The following is a 26178-nucleotide window of genomic DNA, read 5'->3' on the forward strand; positions in this document are numbered from 1 at the left end:
AAGATATAAATACCCCCCCAAAAAGGGGGATTTAAAATAAACACCTGTGTATACATCGAGTACATTTTCTCTTTAAACTTTATCTCTTCCAATCACCAAAGTTCTCTTTCTTACTTGTCTTCTCCAGCATCACATATCAAAATGCACAGACTTCAATGATCCAGTTAAAGTATTGTGGACATATGTCTGCTGCAAGCAGCCTCTTTTTGGCTGCTGTTGACTCTTGAGACCTCACAAGTTCAGCTCTCAAAGTCAAGAGGGACTGTCTTTTCCCCATGATGCTGCTTCCCCAGTCCTGGACTCCCTGTTTTACTCTCCTTTTCTGTCCTGTGGTATTATCAGTTGGAGAGGCTCCATCATGTTCTGTCTACCTTCTTCTTGCTGTCTCTGTTCTAATCCAGAAATGCTTTAATCTTTACCTCTCACATTCTGTCATAAATTTTACTTCCTGACCCAGTTTACCAAATACTCAGACCATTACAACACAGTATCACAGACAATACATGCTAGTACTTTTCTAGTTTAAGTTTTTAGAGTGTCACAGAACACTAATTTGATTTCATTGTACTTTGATGAATTATGACTTGCAATTTGAAAACCAGGTTGTAGCTTATTCTGCTAAATCCTCTGGCTTTCCCTGTCTGTATATTAATTACTCAGCATCCAAGGCTTTACGATTATTTTCAATCAACTTTTATTTACTTAAAGGGCTGCGCTTTTTTCCTTCTTACAAGAAAAGCATTTATTTTGAACATTACATAGAGGTTTTTAAATGGTTTTAAGAAGTTTCAGTAAGTTAATTAACAAATATCCGTAGATTTCCTATGCTTTGCGGAAGATGATTTAGAAGCAGCTTGTGCATGTAGAAGTACACACATGATAACACCCTTCATTTGGGGGCTGTAGAAAGTAAAGTCTCAAGAAATGGGAACTTTTGTGATAAGTTGGTTAAATGTGTATCCTAATGCAAATAACTCAGACTCAGTGTGTTGGGCCCCCATCCTACCTTGAAGATTAGTAATTCCAGAAGACCATGGACCTCTGACTTGTTCCACTGCTGAGGGCTAGGGACATTTCCTTCATTTCTGTTAAGGGACAAATTAGCCCTATCACATCACAAGGTACCACACAGGTCACAGCAGTTACAGGTAAAGGGCAGTTCATTTTCTGACCCTTCAGATGCTCCAACTTGCTGCTTACACCCATATTCAAAGGAGATAATCAAAGCATTGGTGTTCTTTATAAAAATTAGTTGATCACATTGGACTTTGAAGACATTTCAGAAGATATGGCATTTGTGCCAAATATGATGGCACGTGCCTAAAAATCCCCAGAACTCAGGAGGTGCAGACAGAAAGATCAAGAATTCAAGGTCATCATTAGTTGCAAAGTGAATTCAAGGCAAGCCTGGACTACATGAGATCTTGTCAGAAAAAAAAAAAGATGTGGAATTGTTAATTTTCTCCGTAGCACAAATGAAAAAGCTACAACTCAGCAGATAAAATTGTGCCCTGGTGAACTCTTCCCTTACCAGCCGTGGCTATAGGAGCCAGCAGTGTGTTGGGTGGATCCCACACACTCCCTTTCCAGAGCTGAGGTTTTCATTTTTACTCTTCTCTTTGTTTCTTCTTCTTTTTAAGGAAAAAATGTGAATTTTGGCTTATAGTTTCAGAAATTTCAATCTGTGATCACATGACTCAATTGTTTCTGGACCGTGGTAAAGCAGATCATCATGGTAGGGATCATGTGCTAGAAGAAAGCTGCTCACCTTGTGGCAGACAGGAAGCAAAGAGAACCAACACTGGTCCTGGGGAAATGATTCCTTGGAAAATGCCATCATCATCCAGGGAATTCTCTATGCACCTGGAGCTCTCTGCTTCACCTAAATGAGCCCTGGATTTTTCCTCCTATAGTATTTACAAAAATGCTTTCAGTCTCATCTCTTGATGGCCTCCTCGGCAGCCCCATGCGCTTTCTGTATGGTTGCAGTAGGCAGGCAAACTCTTGAAGCATCTACCACATCTGTCACCAGTCTGGGAGAGAATAGGTAAGCCACAGTTCCTACCCTGGAAGAGACAAAAAGCCCAGGGGAGGCAATAGCATTGAGCCACAGTCTGTCCTCTAACTCCCATCCCTAGTTTTCCACCAGGACCCATTAATAAGCTGGACTAAGTAGAGCTCAGAATCATTTCCTTGCTCATAGGGTGTGGTCTTTCTAGAATGCTATATACATTAATTACTTTTCTCAATGCTGTGACAAAATACTTGACAGAAGCAACTTATGGCAAGAAAGATTTATTTGGGAAAGCCTGGCAGCAGATCCTGAGGCAGCTGGCCACATTGCATCTACAGTCAGGAAGTAGAGGGGGTGAGCACTGGCACTCAGCTAGCTTTCTCCTTTTTATTCAGTCTGGGACCCCAGACCATGGGAAGATGCCACCCATATTCACGGTAGGTCTTTCTTCTCAGTTAAACCTGCCCAGAAATGCCCTGACAGGCATGTCCTTCATAAAATTAAACATCACACTATATTAGTTAGCTTTCTCATTACTCTGAGAAATACATGAGAATAACTTAAAAAGATGTATTTTGGGCTTATGATTTCAGAGGGTCAATCCGTGGCTGCTTGGGTGGAACATCTTGGTGGCCAGAGTCTGTGGTAGAGAAGCTTTTTTACCTCATGACAGACAGGAAGCAGAGTGAATCAACCTCCTCCTGGTAGCTCCCCCCCCCCCAAAAAAAAACAGCATCATCAGCTGGGGTCCAAGTATCCAATACATAAGCCTTTGGGGGACATCTCCTATGCAAGCCACAGCAGATACAGTAACAAAGCTGTGGACTTCCCAGCTACAGATGTCCTGATTATTGCTAAGCATAGGAGAAGAGAATAACTCCCAGAGGCCAGGGCCACCATATAGAACCCCACTCCCACCAATGTATCACAAGCAACCCTGCACAGCAGGGGACATTGCAGCTACTGCTGGAGGGACTGCGGGACTGTGGGTGGCTGCAGCAGGGGTGGCCTGTGGGTCTTACTGTCTATCTCAGCTCAGTGTCCTTGCACCTGTTTCTAGCTGTTTTCCCCAGGGAGCAAAGGCCAAGTTTGAGAGTCTCTTCAGTTCCCAATGCCAACTTGTCACTGGGAAGAATGTCTGTTTCCTTTCTGGTAGGATTTGGAAGTTGTCTTCAAGAAATTGGAGAAGCTTGTAGCCCCAGGTCTTTCCCTCTCTGGGTTCGGTTTTCTCATCTCTTAGTGGGAGAGTGAAACAGGAAATGGGGGGCACTCACCTTCCACCCTGGTACTACCCTCAGCACCGTGCATCACTCCATCATTCAAAACAAGGGCAATGGGCTAAGAGGCTCCTGTGCTGGAGACTCCATCCACCACACAAACACCTCTCATCATCATGACACCGATGTTCCCTCTTCAGCTTCCAAAGTGGGAGATGAAAACCTTGAAGTGAAATCATAAAAGTAAAAAAGAAGATATAGAATCAAAATAAGGCACTAGGGGACTGGGGCCATAGCTCAGTGGTAGAGTGCTGCCATGCACAAAGCCTGGGTTTCATCCCCAGAATCACCAAAAAATATAACTTCCAAAGTAAGAGTGTCCATATCTGGCATCTTTTCAGTCTCACCTCATCAGACTGTGACCCATTTTTTACTCAAAAAAGGGGGCCCAATAGAGGAGGGGTCCCCACTCTCGGGTTGAGGTCACTTCTCTACTTAGAAAGTAGCAGCTGCCTGTACATTTCTACCCAGGCTCCTTGCCATGATTTTTCAAGTGTCTTATAGGTCTTCCCCTCCTCCCTCTCCCACCTGACCATCCGTCCCCTTCCACTTACCCCTTCAGATTCTCCCACCACTGCCTCGGCAAGCATGTGTGTCCACTTCCCCAGCACGCACTGGCTCCCCAGCTTGACGTGACCATCGCCCCTCCTCCTCTCCCCAGTCATCCCTTTAGACCAAGCTCACTGTCTCCTCCTCTGACCCACCTTCCCTGCCAACTCTGTGTCTCTAAATGTCTATACCACCTGCTCTCAGGACACTTGGTCGTGGGTAAGGAATGTTTGTTGCCTTTCTCATTAACTAGCAATGCCTGGTGCCCTTCAACAAGCCACTTAGGGAGGGGCCAGCTCCATGATTCCTTCAGCTCCTCCCTCACCCATAGTGCCTTTCTCATTAACTAGCAATGCCTGGTGCCCTTAGGGAGGGGCCAGCTCCATGATTCCTTCAGCTCCTCCCTCACCCATAGTGCCATGAGTGCATCTTGACCCAATTTTGGTTCTCTGGGCCCAGTCTGATTTGTCTTTGTTACCTTTAACTACCAACCTTCTCCTTACCCAGAATCCAGCCCTGGGATGAGCGCCAAGCTGAGCCTCAGTTAATGTTTGTTGAATGACTGATTGGGTTTGTGTGTCTTCTGAGAGCTAAATGAAAGACAGCCAAAGCCATGGGAATAATTATCATGCTTAAAAGGCACACTTGTTAGTTCCACGACAGATCTCAGATCTGATTCCAGCTAGGTTGTTTTTTCTCTCTGCCTCTCTCTTCTTCCCCCGCTGGAGCCCCAGCCAGAGGAGGAGCCGCAGTGGGAGTCCAGGACTGAGATGTTCCTCTGCACATTTCCTAGTTGCCCAAAGTATGGCATGCTGACTCTTGCCCCATGAGGAGGAAGAGCCAGTTTCACCTCCTTGGTAACCTTTCAGAGTCCCCTTTCCACATGTTTCCCCAAGAAGAGTGACTGTGGAGCATGTGCGGGCTTGGGCAGAGGGTGAGGGCTGTGGGCAGTTGCTAGGGGCCTTCCCTGAATCATTAGTACTGGTAAATGCTTAACCAAAGGGCAGATTCTTCTCAGTGCCTCCCTTCACCTTTAATCACTGGCCCCTCTGTGAAGTAGAGCACAGTCCCGGGCGGACAGGGGAGCGGGGGTGGTGTTAGATCCCTACCTTCCCTTCTGCTGCAGTGTCTCAGATGGTGGGAGGTCATATGCTGGCAGTAAAGGCTGGGAAGAGAGGGAAAAAGGCATGTACACAAAAAAGAAAGGTTAGAAATGACCCTCTGAGGGCTGGGCATGGTGGTACACACCTTTAATCCCAGCACTCGGGTGGCAGAGGGAGGCAGATCTCTGTGAGTCAAGGCCAGCCTGGTCTGCATAGTGAGTTCCAGGCCAGCTGGGGCTACAGGGAGACGCTGTCTCAAAAAGACCAAAAAAGAAAAAAGAAATGACCCTCTGATCATTTAGGAAGGGGACCCTAGGCTCAAAGGTATGAAAAAGAAGGGCTAGGCCACCCCAGTCTGATTGCATTGAAGACAGGAGACATTTGGGAACGGCCACACACACCACAGACAGGTCCTGAGCCACTGGCTTTGGGTGATTTTCTTGCTGCCTGCTGCACTTCCCATACCACCCCAGACCCCAGGGACCTGCAGGCCCCACTGCCTAAGACAATTTTAAGTGTACTGGCAGCACCCCCAGTCTGCACAGCTGTCCCTATGCCCCATCCCCCACATATGTCTGTTATTGTGGCTCAGTAGCTTGCAGTTCACCCCTCTGCATTTAATCGAGTTTGGGGAGAATCACCTTCCAGGTCCTTCATTTGTTCAGGTGACTTTTCTATTCTGTGCCCTCACCTCCCTCATGCTGGTTGTGCTGATACATTCCTGTATCTCCAGGCTCCAGTTGGCCAAGACCACCATGCCATTGCTACTCTGATGAATGTGACTGCTGGCCCTCCTTAAGGTGGCTGGGGGAACATGAGCCAAGCCTCTAGACCCATGCCTCCATGGAACATGGGCTTGTCCTTGAAAGGCTTAGAGCTTCTTTGGTTTCATACTTTATTCATATCTAAGCCACCAAGAGCTGACTATGAGGATACAGTGACTGCCTCGGAGCGTATCTCCAGGAGCCTTCCCGTAGCAACCCAGCACACTGCCAAACAGCTTTGAACTTCAGACCTGGTGTCTAAACTCATAGAACCCAAGATATTGAGGAAAACCTAAGGAACTACCCAAGAGCCTGGGTTTACCTCCTTATCCTTCTCACCCCCAACCCCCACCCCCACCCCTACCCCACTGCCAAAAATAAGCAGGGATACAGGAACTCAGTCTGAGGAGACTGAGGGGAAGAAGGAAAGGAAGGGAAGGCGATGGCTAGCTTTAGCTAATGAGAAATCTAGATGTGATGGACTTTGGAACAGACCATGAGCCCCTGCCCCACAAAGATCTTGGTAGTCAAACCAGATTTCAATATCTGTTCAGTTTGGTCTCAACTCTTTTTGGACTCTTTAAGGCCCATTGTATGATCCTCTTTAAAGAAATATTTTATTTTCAATGCAGACATAGCTCTTGATGTAGCAGTCAAAAACAACAACCCCGAGAGACACATGGCTGTGAAGTGTTTGGGTATGTAACCTCCTGTCTTTGCCTACATGGAAGGCCTGGTCCCACTGCTCTTTATGTCCCTCATGTGGGGTCCCCCCTGGTGCTCAGACTTCAGAAAGCACTGGAGTGATAGCAAGAGATCAGTTTGGACAGGAGGTCCCTTCTGCAAGGGACTGGTTTGGAACGGGGAGTGGTGGCCATCTTTCACCCAACAAGAGTTTCTTTGAGAACACCACTCCCTGCCCCCCACTCTGAAGATGGAAGTCAAATTTTCGGACTCTGCTGTGCAGAGCAGAGAGGTCACTGGGCTCTAATGCATTTACCATTGACTGCCCCTCTTGTAGTGCGTCTATTAGTGAGTAATTTGATTTGTACCTATTCATTTGCAGTCCCTGCAGGAGCCTGGAGCTGGCCCCTAGTATAATTGGTGCTGTCTCTATTTTTACATCATTAGATTAGCCCCGACTCCTGGCCACTTGTTGTCTGCGCTTGTCTGTCCATTTATACAACCTAATGTAACACAAAATTCATTACTGATCACATTACTTTCAACTCTGAAGCTAGCCTTGTGATAAACATTTGGTTAACCCCTTCCAACCCATGGGAGGGCTGGCAGAACAAATGCACTTCTGCTCGACGGGCAAATCAATATCTTAATACACCAAAGTGGAATTGCATTTCTAGATTTGTTATTCCTCCTGGAGGAGCAAATGGAAAGGCTCCTCCGAGCTAGCTGAATTGAATAATGAATAGGACCCGGCACCAGCAGCCTGTCTGTGAGCCCAGCACAAAGGCAGAGCGGCAACAGCCCAGCCTGGTCCACAGGCACGGCGGCACCACTGCAGATAGTGAGACTGTGGTCCCTCCTGCCACAGCACAGCACGTGGGCTCCCTAGCACAGGTTGGGACCCTAATGGAGATCCACCCCAAGGCATTTCTTTTGCTTAGCCAAGGGCTACTGGACTGGGAACTAGGTCAGTTTCCTTAAAACCTTATTTGTTGATGGAAAGGGTACCCAACTCATAGTTCTGTCTTAAATGCCACCAAAAACTGAAATTGGCTACCAAACCCAAGTTTACATTTGGAAGCAAATAATTTTTTTTTTTGGTTTCTTATTTAAAATTGAATTGGTGAGGGACTGGAGAGATGGCTCAGTGATTAAGAGCACTGACTGCTCTTGTAAAGGACCTGGGTTCAATTCCCAGCACCCACATGGCAGCTATGAACTGTCTTTAACTCCAGTTCCAGGGGAATCTGATGCCCTTTTCTGACATTCTGTGGCATTGCGTGACATGATGCACTCACATATGTGCAGGCAATACACTCATACACATAAAATAAAATAGTAAATAATTTTTTTTAAAAAAAAGAATTAAATTGGTGAGAGCCAGGCATGGTGACACACACCTTTGATCGCAGCACTGGGGAGGCGGAGGCAGGCAGATCTCTGTTGAGTTCAAGGCAGCCTTGTCTACATAGCAAGTTTCAGACCAGCCGGGGCTACTGGGAGACCCTGACCCTGTGTCAAAAAAGACCGAAAAAAAAAAAGAATTGGATCAGTGATATTGGGATTGGTGGTCTCCCACCCACTTTTTTATGTAGATGCCTGTCCCCCAAGTGAGCACTGTCCATACCACAAATGCACCTGTACAAGGTTCTAGTTATGTGGTAGGAATGCTTGTGAGCAGTTAGTAAAACGCTAATGCAGGAGCTGACCAAGAGTCCTAAAGGGACCACGGCACAGCTTTGTTTTCAGTCTAGAATATTCTGCCGAACCCCCACCTTCATCATCCCCCTTCAAACTCCCACTTGTCTCTGGGTAGCATCCACACACATAGCAAGTCATTAACTCACAGAACAGTTTGTTTCAAAGGGAAAAATACCTCCACTTATTAAGAAACTCTCATAAAGCCTGTACCACAGTGATTAGAAATATAGGCGTGGAGGAAATAGAATGGAACCCATTACCATGCAAGTCATAAATTCCTGAGTAAAAAGACGCCATAAACTGAAGATGCTCTGGTAGTAAGGGAAGCTGGGGAAACAGCTCCCTCAGGGTCTTTCTGCTTGAGGGAGTTTCGAGTGGGAAGCTGGAGAGGAAGAGGCCCTGGGGGTGTGGTGATAGGTGGGGCAGTGTCCTCCACAGAGGCTTGAACCTCAGACTCTGATATCCCTGATGTTCAGAGCCTTGCAGGCCAGAAATGCAAGAAGTTCTGTGAGATGGAGGCCCTGTGTTCCCTGAATGGCTCAGACACCAGCCTTGTCCTCATCTGGTAGTCTGATGCCTCCTTTGCATATGAGGTTGGGGAGAACTGGGGAAGGGGCACCCCGACTCAGTGGTCCTGAGGCCACAGGGCAAGAGGTAGGAAGTGTAGGAAATTACCTTACCTCACTCTGCCCTGGGCTCTAGGACCGAGCGGGGTGAGCTGCTTGTCCCAGAGCCTCCAGAATCATCACTCTCAAGTACTTCTGGCCACGAGGAGGGCTACAAAAAAGGAATTTCCTCAGCACAGTATTACAGGACACCCCATATATTCCAGTGGATGGAGACAAGTATCACTAAAGTAAGCCTGGGGCACAGTGAGTGTCTCCTCAGGGCTGGGGAAGACCCTTCCAGGAGAAGTGGGAGGATAGCCTCCCCCAGCTTACCATCCCCCAGTGCAGACTTACTCATTCACAAGCCTACAATTTAGTCTTGTGGGTAAACAGAATGGGTGAGGGGTCCCATGTGTCATGTATCCAATGCTAGCTCCAGCCTATAAGTTCTTGAAAGTAGCTAGGAGGAGCCAAGCACAGCACCACATGCCTGTAGGCCAAGCTACTTGAGAGGCTAAGGTGGGAGGATCACTTGAACCCAAATGTTCAAGACCAGCCTGCAAAACATGAGACCCTGTACCAAAGGAAAGAAAAGAAAAAAGAAAAGAAATGGGGAGGAAAGAGAGAAGGGAAGAAAGCATCTTTGCCTTTATAGACTAGGATGGCCCAGTGGCAGGGAAGAGTGATTCTGCTGAGTCTGCTGCTGCAATGAGGGACTGTGATTTCTTAACCTTGATGGAAAAGGGGGAAAGCCACATCTTACCAAACTCTTCCGCTGCGTCGTAGAGAATTTAATTATGCTTGGACATTTGAATGAGAACCAGATGTGGCTCTGGCCCTGCTGGCCAACAACATTCAAAGTATAGCGTCTCTGCTGTGGTCTGCAATCCCTGTGCTATCTCATAAGGCTGGGGGCTAGCTTGGGAAGTCCCCTGCCTGTGAGCTTGGGGTAGAAGCTTCCAGGCCTCCTAGCTAGACTTCAGGAGACACACAGGTGAGTACCAGCTGCCAGGTACTCAGTTTCTAAGGAAGGCTTCCAGCCCTCTCTCCTCTTCAGGGCTGTGTGGAGTGGGTACCAATGCTCGAGACTCCTTCTGGCATCTCACTAGTACCCACACGAAGAAGTCATGCCATAGCACCTGGCCTGGCATCCTGCATCCCCAAAGCCACATCTGCCATGCTGCTCAACCCTGAGTCAGCCTTAAATGGTATCTACTGAGGCAGGCCCCCCACATTGTGCAAGGACCCAGAGCTAGAAAGAGTATGTCAGCTCCCCACTGGGTAAGTCATCTGCTTCAGGGCCCCCAGCCTCCTGAAAGTGCCAGTCTTCTAAGCAGCTCTGTCTAATGCATGCTGTGCTTCTTAGAGCCCCTGGTACCCTTTCTCCCTAGAGCCTTACATGCCCCATGATGTCACTAGAGCACACTCTCCCCTCCTGCCTGCTTTGCACATGCTGAAACAAATGAACAGCAAGTGACTTGCCCAGGTCATTCAGCATACTGTGACAGTACTAGGGCTGGAGCAGTGGCCCATCTTCCTCTCATAGCCCTCCTCCTTCTGACCCCCTGTAGGGAACTCAGGGAACTCAGGGCTGATTCAGCCAGTCATCAAACACCTCAGAAGGGAAGTGTGAGTCGTGAGTTAGGGCAGCGCCACCTTCTGTCCCCTCATGTGTCCTTTGACAGGATGGACTCCCCATTGATCAGGGTTTGGTTTCTCTAATATGGCAGGTGCTGAGAGGATCACTGGGTATCAGGTGATGTGGTCTGGGTGGCTGGTCCTTCTCTACCTTATCCTCAGAAGCTGAGATTTGGGGAGGCTGTGGTGGTGTGGATTTCCTGGGAATGGGTGCTGCAACCATCCTGATTTAAGCCTGCATCCACCTGTTGGGGGAGAGGGGAGGGAGGTAGGGAGGCTCCAGCCCCAAATAGACCAAAGCTCTTCATGCTCATACCTCACTCACCAACTTGATATAGCTATTCAGCATTTCAAAAGGCTGTTCAGGAGATGTGGGGCCATGTTAAAATCGGCTCTGCCTGGAACTCCAGTGCCCTGTCCCCACCATGCACACACATGTGCACAGACACAGCTCCAGCAGAGATGCTAGGTTATGAGGCCTGGTAAACAGGGAGCAGGTCTTCAAGAGGCTTCCCACCTCCCTTCCTCTCCTTTATTCCTAATTTTATTCTCCTTTTCCTGATTTGCCAACATGCATATCTTCTCTCCTCATGCCCCTCACCCATGGGCCCACCAGGGATTCAGTGGTCTAGCCTACCTCCAAACCCCTACATTACTGGTGTTAGTACCACATTGATCTGCTGTTGGGAACAGGGTTCCCAGACTCTCTGCCCCATCTCTGGACAGAAGCTAAGGCAGACACTGGTCTATCTGTCTCCTTGAGTATCACCCTTTCCTGATACTGGTCTCCACTTTTACCCTCTAAGGGCCATGGACACCTAAGAGCATCTGAGGTCTCCCCAAACCCAGCTGAGGCCCTTAGGCATCTCCCCAAGCCCAGCTGAGGCCCTTAGGCACCTGTGCATGGCCCTGTGACCATAGCTTCCTAAGCTGAGAACACCTAAGATCTACCTTCACTACTGGCAGCTGGGGCTGAGGGACAGGCTAGGCCATGGAGTCTCAGCCTCATTCTGTCCTGATGTTCTGGGTCTTAGTACCTGAAGGAGTCAGGAACAAAAGCTGGGCAAAGAGCATGTTTGTGGGAGCCCTTAGGGTTGAGCTGACCGGGAGGGTGATTTGAACTGCCCTGGAGTGCTGCACGTGAAGAACACTCAGGAGCGCCAGGCTGTGTGTATGGTACAACACCGGAAGACTGGCTGGGCTATCAAGGACCTGGGTAAGAGCAGGCAGAGTTAGCCCTGCTTCTTGTCTTCAAACCAGGATTCCTGTGATGGTGATGGGAATAGGTGGAGCTTTTTCAGCCTCAGCCTTGCAGCTTCTAGAAGGTATTTCCTGACAAAAGTCTCAACAACTCTGCTAGAGGAAAAAGGTGGCTCCTGCCTCCACTAGTTTCAGCACCTAGATATCCCAGAACTTACCTGGGTGGGTAAGGAGGCCCCCTGTCTCTTGACATCTTTGCAAGCTTAGAAGCCAGGGGGAATGAAATGCGGAAGGACACAGAGGGAAGGTATAGGGAAGCCAGGCAGCCTCAGAGGTGGTGGGGGGTGCTGAGTGCAGAGGAAGGCAAAGCCCCCTCTAAGCTGCCTCCTTTAACTGCTGCACTTTTAACCTCCTAAAAAAAAAGTGCCCTGGGGGCTGAGCTGGCTCCAGCCCAGAGTGTGGTCTCTGCCGTTGCTGTCAGGGTCTTAGCAGCAATCTCAGCCAACACCATCTATGTCCCATCAAACAGGCCTCTGCCTCCTCAGCCACACTCCAAGAGAGCAGCAGTTTCTAGCCCCTGAGCTGGTATAAAACAAGCAACCCCTCATCCTGTTGGCTTGTCTACCTACTAGATGGCCTCAGGGCCAACTGTCCAGATCCCAGCCCCAGGAAGCATTCAAGCTTCCCCACCGACTCCTTAGTGCCTACACACACACACACACACACACACACTCTCTATCTCTCTCTTTGTTTCTTTCTCTTCCTCCACCTCCTCCTCCTCCCCTTCCTCCTCCCCCTCCCCCTCCCTCTCTGGCTCCCTCTTCCTTTCTACATCATTTGGTTTAGCTAATCCCAGCCCCCACCTCCCGTACATAGGCTTCTTGCTAACAAAATAACTGACTTGGTACAGACTCCATCTAAATAAGTTTGCCGAACTCGTAACTATCCTGTGGTCACCTGGTTTCCTCACTGTCTATCCTATCTACAGAAGATGCTGGTAGACGCCCACCCCCCAATACACATCTTCTTCTGCACCCAAGAACCCTCAAGCAGAAAGAAACTGAAGCTGTTCTGTTGTTTGCAAACCTTTCCTGTACTAGGTACTGGGCAAGACAGGGCAGTTCAAGTAGCAGCCATGTGCTATGTGTCCGTCCACTACCCTAGGCTACCACCAAGCCCAAGGGTCATAACCACAGCCCCTGCTAATGTGAAGGAACTGGGAGGTGGATACAGGAGAGGAAAAAAAAATCAATGCATGTCAACAGGGCTAGGGATTTATTTTCCATCTTGGAAAAGGGTGTTTGCAAAGAGGTAAGGAGGGAAATGAAAAGCTGTAAACAAATATCTGCCATCTTCCTCCCTGGGCCATTTCTTGATTAAAAAGAAAGAATCTTTACCCAGGCTCCAGTGGAGGCAGAGCTGGTGGGGACCTGGGTGGCAGGGCCACTTGCTGAGGAGGGAGGCTGGAGAGGGTCCCTGAAGTCCTGGGGATAATCACAGTGACTAATTCAATTGCAACAATAATAGTAACTCACATTTGCTGACTAGAAGCTTTAAGCACTTGTGATGCGCTCTACATGCATTATTTAATTTCATTCTTGCAACCAGGCTATGAAACAGACATTGTTATCCTCTTGTTCAGGAACCCAAGGCTCACAGATCTGAGTAATTTACCCAAAGTCTCCCAGGAAGCAGGTGGCCAGAAGCTGTGCTCTTAACAGCTTCCTTAGACTGCTTCCACCATCCCAGGCAGATTGGCCTGCCCACCTGCCTTTCTCAGGCTGTTTGGGAAGTCTTCCCCCTCTTCACTGCAGGAAGTGGGCAGAGCCTCAGCAGGGGCAGGCTCCTCCAACTAGGTCTAATTCCACTCCTACTGGGCAGTGTGGGTGGCCAGTTTAGAACTGGGTTGTGTGGCTACAGCTAGGGCTCAATAAAAGTACTCTGCTAATCCCTTTCATGAGCAGCATCTTGAAGCTCATGCACCACAGCAAGGCTAGCTGGAGCCCCGAGGAAGCCAGAGGAGGTGGGCAGTAGGTACTATTCCTTTCGTGGTGGTGGCGGAAGTGTGCCTGGGCCCTAGGCACCTTCTTCCCAGACACACACAGCACTGCCCTCAAGGTACTAGAAGCAAGCTCCTTCTGGGTCCTGGAGATTTGGGCTTTTTGAAATGTTGCAGGACTCCCTCAGGGTCTCAGGCTGGTCAAACCTAAAGAATACCCAGCCTTGCCTGGCATGGTGGTGCACACCTTTAATCCCAGCAGAGGCAGGCAGATCTCTGTGAATTCAAGACCAGCCTGGTGTCTACATAGTGAGTTCTGGCCAGCTGGGGCTACAGGGAGACCCAGTCTCAAAAAGACCAAAAAAAAAAAAAAAAAAAAAAAAACACCCAGCCAAAAATAGAATTCACTTTTGGCCTTCTCCTGGAGCCCACCTCCCAGCTCTCACTAAAGCCTGGTGTCCTCAGCACTTCACTCCAGGGCAGAGGAAACCAGACACCATGGTGTGCAGTAAAGTAGTTGATGTGTGAAAAGTCACCCTGTCCCATCCATCCCCAGCACTCCTCTGCTCATCAGCTCACACCCAGAGCGCCCAGGAGCAGCCATTGCTGCTCACATTTGACCAAGGGGCTACATACCACTGTGGGGTAAGAGGAGGGAGCAGCTATGCCCAGTCTCCTCACACGGACTGATCATGGCCCTTCCCCATGTATTCTCAGCAGACACACTCAGGTAACCAGACTCCTCCCAAAAGGCCAGCCACCTCTCTGTGTCCCTCAGACACCATAGGAGTTTGGCAGGCCCTGCAATGTGGGGACAACCTGTACACAGGGCCTCCTCATCCCTAGGCTTATATGATGAGAGCAGAGGCCTCTCCCTTCTCATTGCTACCCCCTTCTGTCTTCTTCTGTCCCTGGTAGCCTGCCATCCCAGCCTATGTCACGAAGGAGCAGCTGTGGTAACAAAGGCATTTTCTACTAAGATTGGTAGGGAATGGGAGACATAGGCAGTAGTGGGTATTGGAGCCAGGCTTCGTGGGACCTGGATTGCTGGCATCCTGTAGCCTGCCCCAGCACCAGTTCTCCCTCTGGGATGAACCCAGTATCTCTTCAACTTCGGTTTTGCTGTCTGCTGCAAGATAGGGTTATCATTCCTCCCTTCCAGGGGCACCAAGTCCCTAGAGGATATGAGGGCACAGTCTGAGTCTAGCCACTTACTTGGGACTCCTCCTCTTGCTCTGTTCAGGGGGCAAAAGAACATGCTGTCTTCAAAAGAACAAGTGTCATCCTATGGGCCAGACTCTGCAGACTGTAGAGACCCTCCCCAGTCTACTGGCCCCCAGTGCTCTCTCCTGGCCTTGGTGGGTTTCACCAGTCTACTTACACTGCAGGAGAGCTGTCCAGAGCTGGGAAGGGTGGACATGGGGAGGAGGGCGGAGCCAGGGTGGGGCCACTGAAACAAAATGTCTAGGGTTTCCCAGAAAACTCTTCAGTCTGTCTCCTTCCCCCTCCTCTCCTAGCAACCCACCTGCATGGGGCCCCAATTGGCACTGCATGGGCCATAGGTCCCTGTCTGTCCCCTTCCCAAAGTTGTTGTCATGCCTAATGTGTGACTCCTCTTCCTCCACCCCCATACTGGAAGGGTCACAACACTTCTACCTCTGGGTGCCTCATGACCCGCCAGTCTCCCGCCGCCTTCACATGCATGTTAGTGTCCTGGGCTGCAGAATTTCACTGCGAGCCTTGCCATGTGCCACCCCCGCGCCTCCTTCCACCCTCTCCTCCTGCTTGTGGAGATCAGTGTACCTCTCGATCATTGTCCATATCTTTTCCGGAAAAATTAAAAAAAAAAAAAGATTCCTCAATGCTTTTCTTTTCAAAAGGGAAAAAAAAAGGAAAAAAAAAACAATGCCAACAACCCAGCGTCCGTGAACAACCCAACAGTAACAAAGCATGCGTTCGGGATGGAGGAAGGTAAGGCCACATGTTTCCACTCGCCACTTGCTCCTAGGGCTGGGCGGCTGGGGCGAACTGAGGGGGGAGCCAGTGTGTACCTACCCCTCTTCCACACTCATTTCCCACATACTGTCAGTCTTGCATCTTTGGAACAAAGAGAGAAAGGGTTTGACAGAAGACACATAGGAAAATACCCAGGAGACTATTCTGAGACCAGCCACGCCCCTGTTAGTCCATGCTGAAGAAAAGCCCTTTGTCCCCTTACCACTTCATTCATTCATTCATTCGTTTGTTCTTTCATTCCAGAAATGACTTTTAACTGCCAACTTCTTTCAGGCCTGTGACTATGATTGGGACACAGAGATGAGGCACACACTCCCTCTCAAGGACTATCCTCCTAGAGCGGCCCAATGCTTGAAAGTGTTCAAGGGACCTAACTAGGAGCATCAGGGAGCTCAGTGAGGCTAGAGGCTCTTCAAGGAGCATCAGGGTTCATAGAAGAATGGACAACTACGAAAAACTTAGGAAGATGAGCTAGTGTTCTGGGGCCCAGGGGCCTAAAGCCATCCACACAGGTTCCTTATTCAGGTGCCTCAAGTAAAACAGCAGGGAAGGACTGGGAGGTAGGCTATAGAAAGTCATTTGGTAGTGTGGGACGTTTAGGCCTTATCTTGGGAACCCTGAGGAGTGAATGACAGTCCTTAAGAGGGGAATAACAAAATGAGTTTTGTGCTATAGACAGCCCTGACTTTGAGTGGATGAGTCAATCTGGAGGTCAGGAGACCCCAGTGGTGAGTGCCGACTAATCAGGGCACTATTGGGAAGAGGTAGAGACAAAGGCTGCAGAACCTTAGGCACCCTGAGATTTGGGAACAAGGGAAAAGCCTGCTCAGCCCCATTTCTCCCAGACCTAAGCAACAAAGGGAAGCATGAGCCAGGCAGCTCAGCTGTGCCTGGCCTCCAAGAGCAGCAGATCCATCTTGTAACCCCCTTGGCAACTGTCCCTGCAATGTCACTAGATGGGTGGGGTGCATCCACTCAGACTTGTGTGATGGGGTCACTAAGGCTGCTTGGGTGTTGCTGGAGGCCTATACCCAGGGATGGTGAGGTGCCATGCTTGGGCCAGGCCTCTGGATTCCTTGGCTTCTTTGGCAGTGTGGATATGTTGCATCAGGACTGTTGGGGCTATCTTTCTGCTTGGCAAAGGGGCCACCCTTCCCCTTACTCATGGCCTCTCCTGCTCCTTCATCTGGGGCTCTCTTCCTCAGGCCTGGTGTCCTTCCAGATCCTGAGGAGGCCCCTGCTTTTCTTGCTACTGCCTGCTCCTCTCCTGCCCTCCTGGCCCTGCTTTCAGCGCCCCCTAGTGCCAGGATGGCTGTGCAGGAGGGCAAGGGCCTCTGAAACTTACTCAGGCCCTCTGGTCTCCCTGGGAAACCAGAGCTTGCTTTCTTAGAGAGAAGGGGAGGGAAGGAGCACGCCTGGAGTCTGCTGCTTCTGTGAGAATACTCAAGCCCTCCCCTTTGCTCTCTAGCCCTTACCCTCTCACAGTATGCACACTAGCCTAGTCCCCAAACGAGAGTGATCCTGAAGACTGAGCAGCCTCCCGCCTTGTTTTCTGCCCATTCAGAGTTATCCTGTGGCTTTCCCAAGACCAAGGCCCCATGGGCAGCCAGTGTTTTGGGGGATCAGGGACCAAAGAGCCAGTCCCTTAGCCTATGTCCACAGTGCCCCTCCTACTACTCACAACGTGCTAGGAAACTGGGATGGCCTTGTGCTCATCTAGCCTGGACTCAGGCCCAGTCATGACTGGTGTAGGTGTTTTCCTTTTCCCAATCTCATTCTGTGGCTGCTGCTGCTGCTGGGCCGCCTAAGGGCTATAGGGTGGCCTTCAGGGTGTGGGGAGTGGCTGGCTGGTGATGGCCAGCCCAGTAGTAGAGGCCATGACCCCTCACTCCTAACCAAAGCCAGCTGTGCTGCATGTGTATGGTGGCAGGGGCCTGGCATGAGTACATGGAAACATGGCTCTCAAGACAGATCAGATGACTGTACTGTTGGGCATACTTTGCTGTTTTGAGTAACCACTTTGGGGTCCTACACTCGAGGTAGAAGACAGGCAGAACCCCATAATCACAGGCAGACATGCTGCAGAAGAAGCTAAGCTTCAGGTCACCACATCTGGACATGGAGAAGACTCCAGAGACAGCTTAGGCCTGCGCTTACCCACATATCAGAGCCAACAGTGAGAAGCTAACAGGAAACTGGAAACAACTGCCCTCAGAAAACTGAGAAATGCTTCTTTCTTTTCTCCTCAAATCCAACAAGCTAAGAATCCTGTTCCCAGCCCTTTCCCTGCCCCAGTTCCTGTCTCAGATGAAGAGATGGTGAGGCAGTTAAGGTGCCCATAGCTTAACAAGATAGGTCTGGCTACCATATCCATAATATCAGCATGGAGGGATAGGGAACAGGGAAGGGGAGCAATAATAGTTCGCTACAGCTTGTGCATTCTGTGGGCCTCCAGGAGGCTTAGGAGCTAAGAAGAAGGAAGAGAGGAAACATTCAGTCATGTAGGGATTCTCTCTCCAGTGGAATAAGCACCTCCAAACCAAGTATCCCCTCATATAGGGAAGCTGGACACTTTGTAAAATGTGCCCAGAACAAGCCAAAGCCTGGCTAGCAGACAAACGATGTGAGTGAATAACGGATGGCTAAACTGTGACAGAATTTCAGGAACAAGCCAGCTGGAATAGGAATAGATCAGACAGGCAGACTATGACTCTTTTCTTGTTCTGGTTTCTGCCCACCCGATGATCTGAGACAGTGTGCACTGTGGAATTGGAGAATGCTGGCTGAGCATGAGTGTATGCAGGTGCTGGCCCGTGCCCCACAAACAACAAGGGCTGTCCACACAGATCATCAGGGGACCATACGTCTTGCCTGAAGGCACAGTACAGGAAACACCCAGGTCAAAAACTGTAGTCTGCCTGCCAAGGGGACTTCTCCTCTGGCTGGCTGAACCCCCCCCCCCATGACCTGAGTGGCCCACCTGGCCCATCTGGGGAGCAGGTGGGGAGCCTCTCTGCAGAAGGATGTGAGTGTGCCCCCATCCCCAACCTACTCTGACCAGACCTGGTCCTTTCCTCTGTCTTGCAGAACTTCAGCGAGAGGGAAGCATCGAGACTCTGAGTAACAGCTCAGGCTCCACCAGCGGCAGCATCCCAAGAAACTTTGATGGCTACCGATCTCCACTCCCCACCAATGAGAGCCAGCCACTCAGCCTCTTCCCCACTGGCTTCCCATAGGCACCAGCCACCTGCTTCTGACTGGCTGCCCTGCTCGTCTGCTAGAGGGAGGGGGAGAAGCCCCCCTCTCGTCCTACCCTTCAGTCTCTGCTCTTCTTTCATCAACCACCTTCCCTAAGCTTAATGACAACAGTTGCTCATCCTACCTGGACGAGAAGAAACCCTTCTCCAAAGCACCTTGGTGCACCCTGACCTCTACCGCTCCTGTCAGTGGGGGCTGTGGCCAAAAGAGACTGCAGCAGCTCAGTCCCTTCTCCATTTGCACATGATGTTCTGCATTGGATCCGCTTTTGTATTTTCTAACCGAACCTGCAGGGGAACTGGAACAGTGGCCAGATCTTAGTGCCTGGGTGGGGAGAAGGTGAGTGGTCCATCTAGGCATTTTGGCGCTTGGTGGACAATGTCAGCCCTAGCCCACTTGAGGCTGTGACATACACTGCCTCCAGCTTCCCCTGCTCAGTTTCCTCCAGGACAGGAGTGAACTGAGACCCAGAGTGATAGGGAAGGAGGAAGGAAAGAGAAGCCTCCCCTTGCCCCTTGCTTCCCCCATTGGCTCGTGGGAAGAGTTTGTCTTTCTTTATGCCCTTGTACCGTGGTCCTGTGCTGTTCAGTGAAGGAAACCGTGGTTAAGAAGGCCCTGTCGAAAAGTGCACGTCTTGTCCAATAAATCACACTGCAATTGGTGTCCATCCCTGAGTTGCTGGGGTCAGGGTCCTCTCCAAACACTGAGCAGAGTCTTGTAGGTCTGACCATGGGCACCAGCTCCCAACAATCGTACCTCCCATTCCCCATATACAACTCAGTAGAGAGCCCATGCTGGGTAGGAAAAGGGAGGAGAATTTTCCCACTGGAATTTAGGAGGGGCTCCACTGAAATACAAGTTCATTCTCCAAGCTTCTTGCCTGCTACCAGAGCCAGTGAGTTCTGGAGGTGTCAAGCTTGGGCCTCCCTACTGGTGAACATGAAGGCCAATCCAGCCCCTGATGTGGAGCTTACCATGCCTGGCCTTGTCTTCAGTGCACTTCAGAATTGCCTCCTCTCGAGCTCAGAAGATAATATAGTTGTCTGCTAAGTTGAGTATCTTGTGAAACCTGGCCAAAACCTCAGCAAGTTCTTGATTTTTTTTTTTCAATCAAGTCTCAGGTAGCCCAGGCTGGCCTCAAACTCACTTTGTAGCCAAGTATGACCTTGAATTCCTTCCTGCCTTCTTGTGTCCACTTCTCAAGAACTGGGATTAAAGGCATTGTGCCACCATCCCCAGACTAAATTCCTGTTTTCATTCCTTCCCTCCAATTCTGGACCTAAGTGAGTGGTGACAAGGAGACAGGAGCTAAGCAACAGAAGACTGTAGTGATCAGGAAAGAAGCTAGTGCTAGTTCTAGTTCCCCCTCCCCTTCCCTGGCCTATCCTCTCAGAGACCCCAGAGGTGGCCTTGAAGGACTGTAGGAAATTCACTGAACCAGGTGTACTTTGGGGTGAAGTTTTTAATGGAAGGGTTGAGTTCACACACAAGCAGCCTTCCCGTCCACCCATCTGGTCAGACCTAGGGCAGCTCCTGGGCCCCTGCCGCCTCCACATCCCCCATCTCACTCTGGTGCCTGAAATGAGATTTAATCTTCAGTCTCCTCCATTAGAACACTTGGAACTATGAAGAGATTTGACTCACATTATCCCTCCTGCCTGGACTCCTGGGGCCAAGAAACCCCATACCAGAGGGAGGCTTTCGGAGAACACAAGACCTAGGCACCAGTAGCAGGGGTACTACTGCAGGAGGACAGCTTTTACCATTTGGGCTACATTAGGCATTGTGCCTGGCACAGGCCCCATCCCCAGCTGGAGCAGCATTTCAGTCAAGAGAAGACAGAAGGAGGGTGCAACAGGCTTTCTGTACATGCAGCTGGTGGTCTGGCTACTCTAGAAAGCATGAGCCCCTCTGCACCCACCCTCAGACACATGAATAGGGCAAAGACATTGCTGCCAGGAGCTCTCAGCCATGCAGGGGACTGGTGGACCCTGGCCCAGCCCTTCATTTCCAGTGGGGGCAAAACAGCTGTGGCCTCCTCCAGTCAGGGAAAGTGGTGGGTGTAGTGCTGGACTTGTCCTCTGAGCTTGCAGGACAATCTGGTTATTCATCTGCTTGTAACTCTGAGTAAGTGGGGGGAGGGGGAGGATCAGAGAGCCCAGATAAGCTGGCCCCATGGTGGCTGCCACTGGAGCTCAGGTTATCAGAAAGGCCCTGAGCCTGGCCTCCAGCTAATTGGGAAGGTTAGGGACCCTGCCATAGCCTGTAATCAGCTGGAAGTGAGAGCTGGGCAGGGGACCTTACTGCCACTGGCCCCAGAGCAGCCAGCCTCTTATCCTCTGCAGATAACATCCAAAACAACCTCCACCTCCCTATAGAAACCCCCATCCAAGACCTCATGATAGCATCACTTAGAAGGTCATCAGAACATGAATCTAATTGTGGCTGGGCCAGGTGACCTTGAGAAAGGCAAGTGACCTAATTCTCACAGTACTACCACTCATTGGGCTACCTCTCAACTTGATGGAAGAAAAATTCCTTCATGATCTGCAGAGTGCCTGATGGGTAGTGGAATGGCAACTCAAAAGGCATGATACTGTCTGGGAGTGATTCAAGAAAAAGCCCAATGGTCCAAGGGCAAAATCAGACACACAAGCACAAACACCAGCTCTGCCAGGGGAAGGCAGAGGCCAGGCCAGGTAGCTACAAGATTGCAGTGGGGGATAATTTACCAATACTCATTTTTATTATAAATCAGACTGTAAACCAGAAGATGTTCTTAACACTCATGCACCGCTTCTTGCAGATGACAAGCCTGAGCCCTAGAAAAGGACCTTTCTCAAGGTCATGGAGTCACACAGCTAGTCATCTGACTCCTGTCTGCACCTTGCTTCTTGTGCCCAGCCAGCAAGGAGAAGCAACCTGAATCCCAGCTGACCTCTTTGTGGTGTCCCCAGACAATCCCATATGCAGCCCACTCATGTCCTACCCCTTCAAGTTTCTGGCCTGCCGCTGACTGACCTTGAAGCTGCTTCCTTGTCTCTGAGTAACCCCCTTTTCCCTGCAACCCCCTCTTACAGAAAGATCCTGAATGCTAAACCCCAATGGAGGCTAGCGGCTCTGGCCTGTCAGTATGGACCCACTCTCTGAGCAGGTCCAAAGTGACACCATGACCTTTTCCTTAATAAGGAGTGGATTCAGGTTTTAATTTTAAGGTTCCGGGGCTCCATTCTATCTCTTCCACCAAGAGTCATATGTTCTTAAGTGAATCAACTGCATCTCTGGGCTTCAGAATTTTCATCTGTACAGGAGAGGGACTGGGGAGAGCCAAGCAGGAGCAACAGGGCTGACACAGCAGGTCAGAAAGGCAAAAGGGTGTTTACAGACTACAGTCCGGGCAGTTCTTTGGCAGATGAGGGGCTGCAGAGGCAGCGCAGCTGGAGCACAGATTGTGACGTCCTGGGCCCAAGCTACTCCAGAGAATCCAGGCAAAAGCTAATCAGCAGACCAGCCCCGCCCCTCTGTTTCAGGTGGGCTCGTCGTCGGGCTCCTTTCCCGAACTTTGCCGGTCTCAAACCCTTCATGCTCCCAAGATTCCCAAGCATCCACTCCGTAGCTCACCCTCCTGCACGCCCAGGCGCACTCAAGTTCAAAATGCTCCCTCACTTTTGCCGACCCGCATGTCCCAAACGCGGCAAGCGCAACTCGCGGAACCAGAACCCTGCAGCTCAGAGTAGTGAGCAGTTTCCCGGGGTTGTTACAGAATTCCCAAAACTGGAGAAAGTCATCCATCGTCGACGGGGACACTGTTTAGGTTCCTGACCGCGTGATCCTCATTCAGAGAGACGCCCCACGAGGACCAAGTACGTCCCCAGTCAAACTGAGCCTCGCCTTTGCATCAACCTGGAAGCGAAGGGACAGGGCCACACAGGTCGTGACTGCCGGAGCGCTTCCCAGGGCCTAACTAGAAGTGGCCCTCGCGGCTGGGCCTGGCATTAGACCGCGGCCACACCAAGCCCAGGAAGGGGGTCGGGCAGCCCACTCTCCCGGCATCGCCCACCCCACCCCAGCCGTTTGGCCAGGCGGTGCTCTGGGTAAATTGGGACGGTAGGGAGAGGCGACCCGCGAGCTGCGGCTCCAGGGAGGCTGCGCGCCTGTCAGCCACAATTTGTTTAAGTGGACGGGACAGGCCAGCCGCTGCGGGCTGGGGTCACCGAGGCCGCGGCCCCCAGCCTGGCCAGACCCGGGACCGCGGGGGAGCCCAGCCCCGCTATTAAACCGGGCTGGCGCCAAGGCTCCGGGAGGCGCGAGCCCGGTGGAGAAGCCACGGATGGAAAGCAACTACATCTGCTGCGAGAGTGTCTTCCTTCACTAACCCCTAGACACACACAGACACACGACAGAGCGAGAGAGAGCAAGAGAGAGAGAGAGAGAGAGAGAGAGAGAGAGAGAGAGAGAGAGAGAGAATGGAAAATGGGATGGTCGCACCTAGTGTCACCCCCACAGCTGTTCCTAAGCATAGGACTACACACCACATGTCACCCCAGCTTTGCCCTGGCACAGGGATATGCCAAGAAGCACCGAGTGCCTAGTTACTTGCCCGCCATGTCCCCCTCAACCCCTGTGCCACAGGACCACACATCGCCCAGCGTTCCCGCCATCCACTCCACGTCCATGCGGGCGCACACGCAAATCCACGCCCAGGCACATAAACGAAGACACCTACGGGGGCCTATGCGATTTGAAAAATCAATCAGGGGAGGTCCCAGCAGTGTCACTTGACCCTGCACCAGATTGCAGGGCTAAAAGACGGAAGGGCAGCCGGGCCTGGCTCGGGGCCGGGGCTCCCCGCGCTCTGTCTGGGCGTTGCGGGAAGCGCTGAGGACTGACTGCGCGCAATGGGCCTGGGGCCACCAGGCAAGGCCCGCGCCCGCCCGACGCCCCCGCCCAGGACCGCCGGGGAGAGGGAGGGGCGGCTGAGCGCGCGTCCCCCACCCGTCTGCGGGGCAGGGCCGATACGAAGTGACAGGGGCCGGAGCTTTGTTGTGGAGCCTCGGCCGCCTGGCGCCAGCCGCCCCCGCCCGAGCCCTCCTCCTCCAGCCCCGGGCGGCCCGCGAGGCGCCCCCCGGGGCCTCTTAAAGAGACACGCACACCCGGCCCCGGGGACTCCCCTAGGGGCGCCTGTTCCTGGGAAGGGGAGGGGGCATGGGCCCAGGCGGGGGAGGGGCGGAGTCCGAGCTGGGAGCCGGGAGGCGCCGCTCCAGAGGCTGCTTGTGTCGCCCCAGCGCCAGTTTTGTATGATGTGAGGATATTCTAAGCAAGCATTTGACTGGGGGGGGGGGTCGATATAGATTCTTAAGAGTGAGTTAGGCAGGCCCACCGGGTGACTGCGAGAAAGTGGGGTGGGGCCTATAGTGGGATACCATCCTGCCCGGAAGAACCAGTGACCAGCCTGGGCTGCAGGCCCCCTAATGCTGCCTCTGCGCCGTAGCTCCTGTGTTTCTAGGGCAAATAACCCTGAGAGTTTGGTGTTTCAAATCCTTGGCCTGGATGGGTAGACCAGCAACTGTATGCTACCCAGGAAAATGTCCAAAATGCATACTTCGATGCATACATTCTTAAAGTACTAAAGTGCCTGTCCACGTACACACAACTTTGCAAATATATTCACGGATTCCCAGGCCCGTACCTGGATACACAGCTAATTTGGAAAGCTCACTAACTGGCCACGTGTGTTCACACGCATCGCCCCCTGGAGGGGCCACATCCTGTTGTCTAAATTGGATCCTATGCAAAGCACTGGGTCTCACCTCGATGTGAACACTGGGCAGCCAGAGCTGAAGGTCCATTCTAGGCAGAGAAGACATTGAGAGGAGCAGCTACCCTAGAGTAAGTTCCTGAAGAAAACCCTGTGGTGCCGGCGCGCACAGACAAGCGGCTGTGAAGAAATACACAGCTCTGGTGCTGGCTCAGAAAAATAGAAAAAAGGTCATGAAGGCCAAACGACTCCTGCTGGTCCCAACTCCAGTCAGGGGCCGTTAGGCATCTGTTTACTCGTCTTTCTGCCCTGTAGCCAGGAGTGTGCGGCTGAGGGCCAGCTGCCTGGGCCACTGGGATGTACGTGTCCACCAGGGGACACAGGGCCGGTGCAGGCGGAACTCACTTCTGTAGGCTACGGGTGGGAGTGCTGACCTTGACTATTTCATACTCCGCCTTTTAGCTCGGAATGCGACCTCCAGAAGCCTGCCGGAGGGTCCGCGCCCAAGTCTTATTTGAGGCAGATGTATGATCGCTTTACTGACCCCGGACACCCTTGACTATAGTTCTTGATGTGCATGGAGGCGCGAAATATACCACACACACACACACACACACACACACACACACACACACACACACACACCGAGATGCACTAGGGCTGCCGTAAATGAGAAGCAAAGACTGATGCCGAAGGGGTGTTCACAAGTGCTGGCAGGCACCCTGATTTCCACGCGCATTACTCAGCACTCCTGAACTTGGGAGCCTGGAACTTCCGAAAGACGGAAACAAACTCTAGAAAAGTGACTGGGAGCGGAGAGGATGCCGGTGTTTAGAAAGAGATAGACTTGCATCTCCAGTACTGGATGCGGCGAAAATTCTTTCTGGCACGGGTGGAGAATCCGAGGTCTGAGATCAGCCGGCGCGGTGCCGCCCTGGGCTCTCGGCAGAAGGTGCGCTCACCTCCCCGGCCCTAAGGACCTGTTCTCCCAGTCACCGGAAGGCTCTGGGCAGAGGAGCCACCAACACCGACCCATACTGGAATAAGTCCAGGGAGCACCCGGAACCCCGGGTTCCTCCTGAGTCAGTGAGGGGAAGCCAGGCTGGAGGAGTCCCCGCATTTCCCCAGCGCAAGGCAGCGTCCCGCTCCCGCCCGTGCCGGCCCCATCAAGGTTCTGCCACGGCTCCACTCACCGGCTCCCGCCACCTGGGTTCGGCTCCGGGACCTCAGCCGCCCGAGCCTCCCGACTTGCCCGCCCACCGGCCTCGCTTTCCAGTGCCCGCAGCCTCCCTCCGGAGCGCAGGGACCCCGGGCAGCCACCGGGAGCGGGGTCGGAGGCCAGGCTGGGGAGCGGGCCCGAACGGCCGGGCCTCCCCGTGCAGGAGAAAAAGGGCGCCCCCTCTCCTCTCGGGAACGTGTCAATGCTTTGCACTTGGGGCCGGCTTGCGGCCAGGGGTCCTTCTCCAAGGCCCTGGGACCCGGGCGCCCCCTGCCTCAGGCCCTTTCGGAGGGTCAGGTCGGCCCTCCGCGCTCTCCAGTCCTAGAGCAGGCAGCTGCAGGCGCGGGCGGTGGGGTGGGGGCCAGGCCAGGGGGAGGGGTCTTGGGGCCC

The 26178-nt window shown here is 51.8% G+C and overlaps 1 protein-coding gene and 1 long non-coding RNA gene across 12 annotated transcripts in view; one reads left to right on the plus strand and one right to left on the minus strand.

Moving 5' to 3' along the window:
* Bcas3 (BCAS3 microtubule associated cell migration factor) overlaps window positions 1-19485 on the plus strand; it is a 602200-nt gene extending 582715 nt beyond the window's left edge. For 4 of the 11 annotated variants that reach the window (XM_029568114.1, XM_008842643.2, XM_029568115.1 and 1 more), the window contains 3 exons: window positions 6340-6405; window positions 15418-15508; window positions 18641-19478. In XM_029568114.1, coding sequence (XP_029423974.1) covers window positions 6340-6405; window positions 15418-15508; window positions 18641-18677 — 194 coding nt within the window. In that variant the 3' untranslated portion in view covers window positions 18678-19478. Of the gene's footprint in view, window positions 1-6339; window positions 6406-15417; window positions 15509-18640 lie in introns of all 11 variants that reach the window. The other 7 variants (XM_008842646.2, XM_029568117.1, XM_029568116.1 and 4 more) reach the window with 5 other exon arrangements.
* LOC103741747 lies at window positions 691-26117 on the minus strand. Its single transcript, XR_607595.3, has 5 exons — window positions 25763-26117; window positions 4950-5005; window positions 4344-4430; window positions 3289-3454; window positions 691-2066 (listed from the first exon to the last, which is right to left on the minus strand). It is a non-coding gene; the product is annotated as an uncharacterized LOC103741747 (long non-coding RNA).
* Window positions 26118-26178: the final 61 nt, after the last annotated feature.

The sequence above is a fragment of the Nannospalax galili genome, unplaced genomic scaffold (assembly GCF_000622305.1).
Source record: "Nannospalax galili isolate Female #2095 unplaced genomic scaffold, S.galili_v1.0 scaffold879, whole genome shotgun sequence".
Taxonomy (NCBI): Eukaryota; Metazoa; Chordata; class Mammalia; order Rodentia; family Spalacidae; genus Nannospalax; species Nannospalax galili.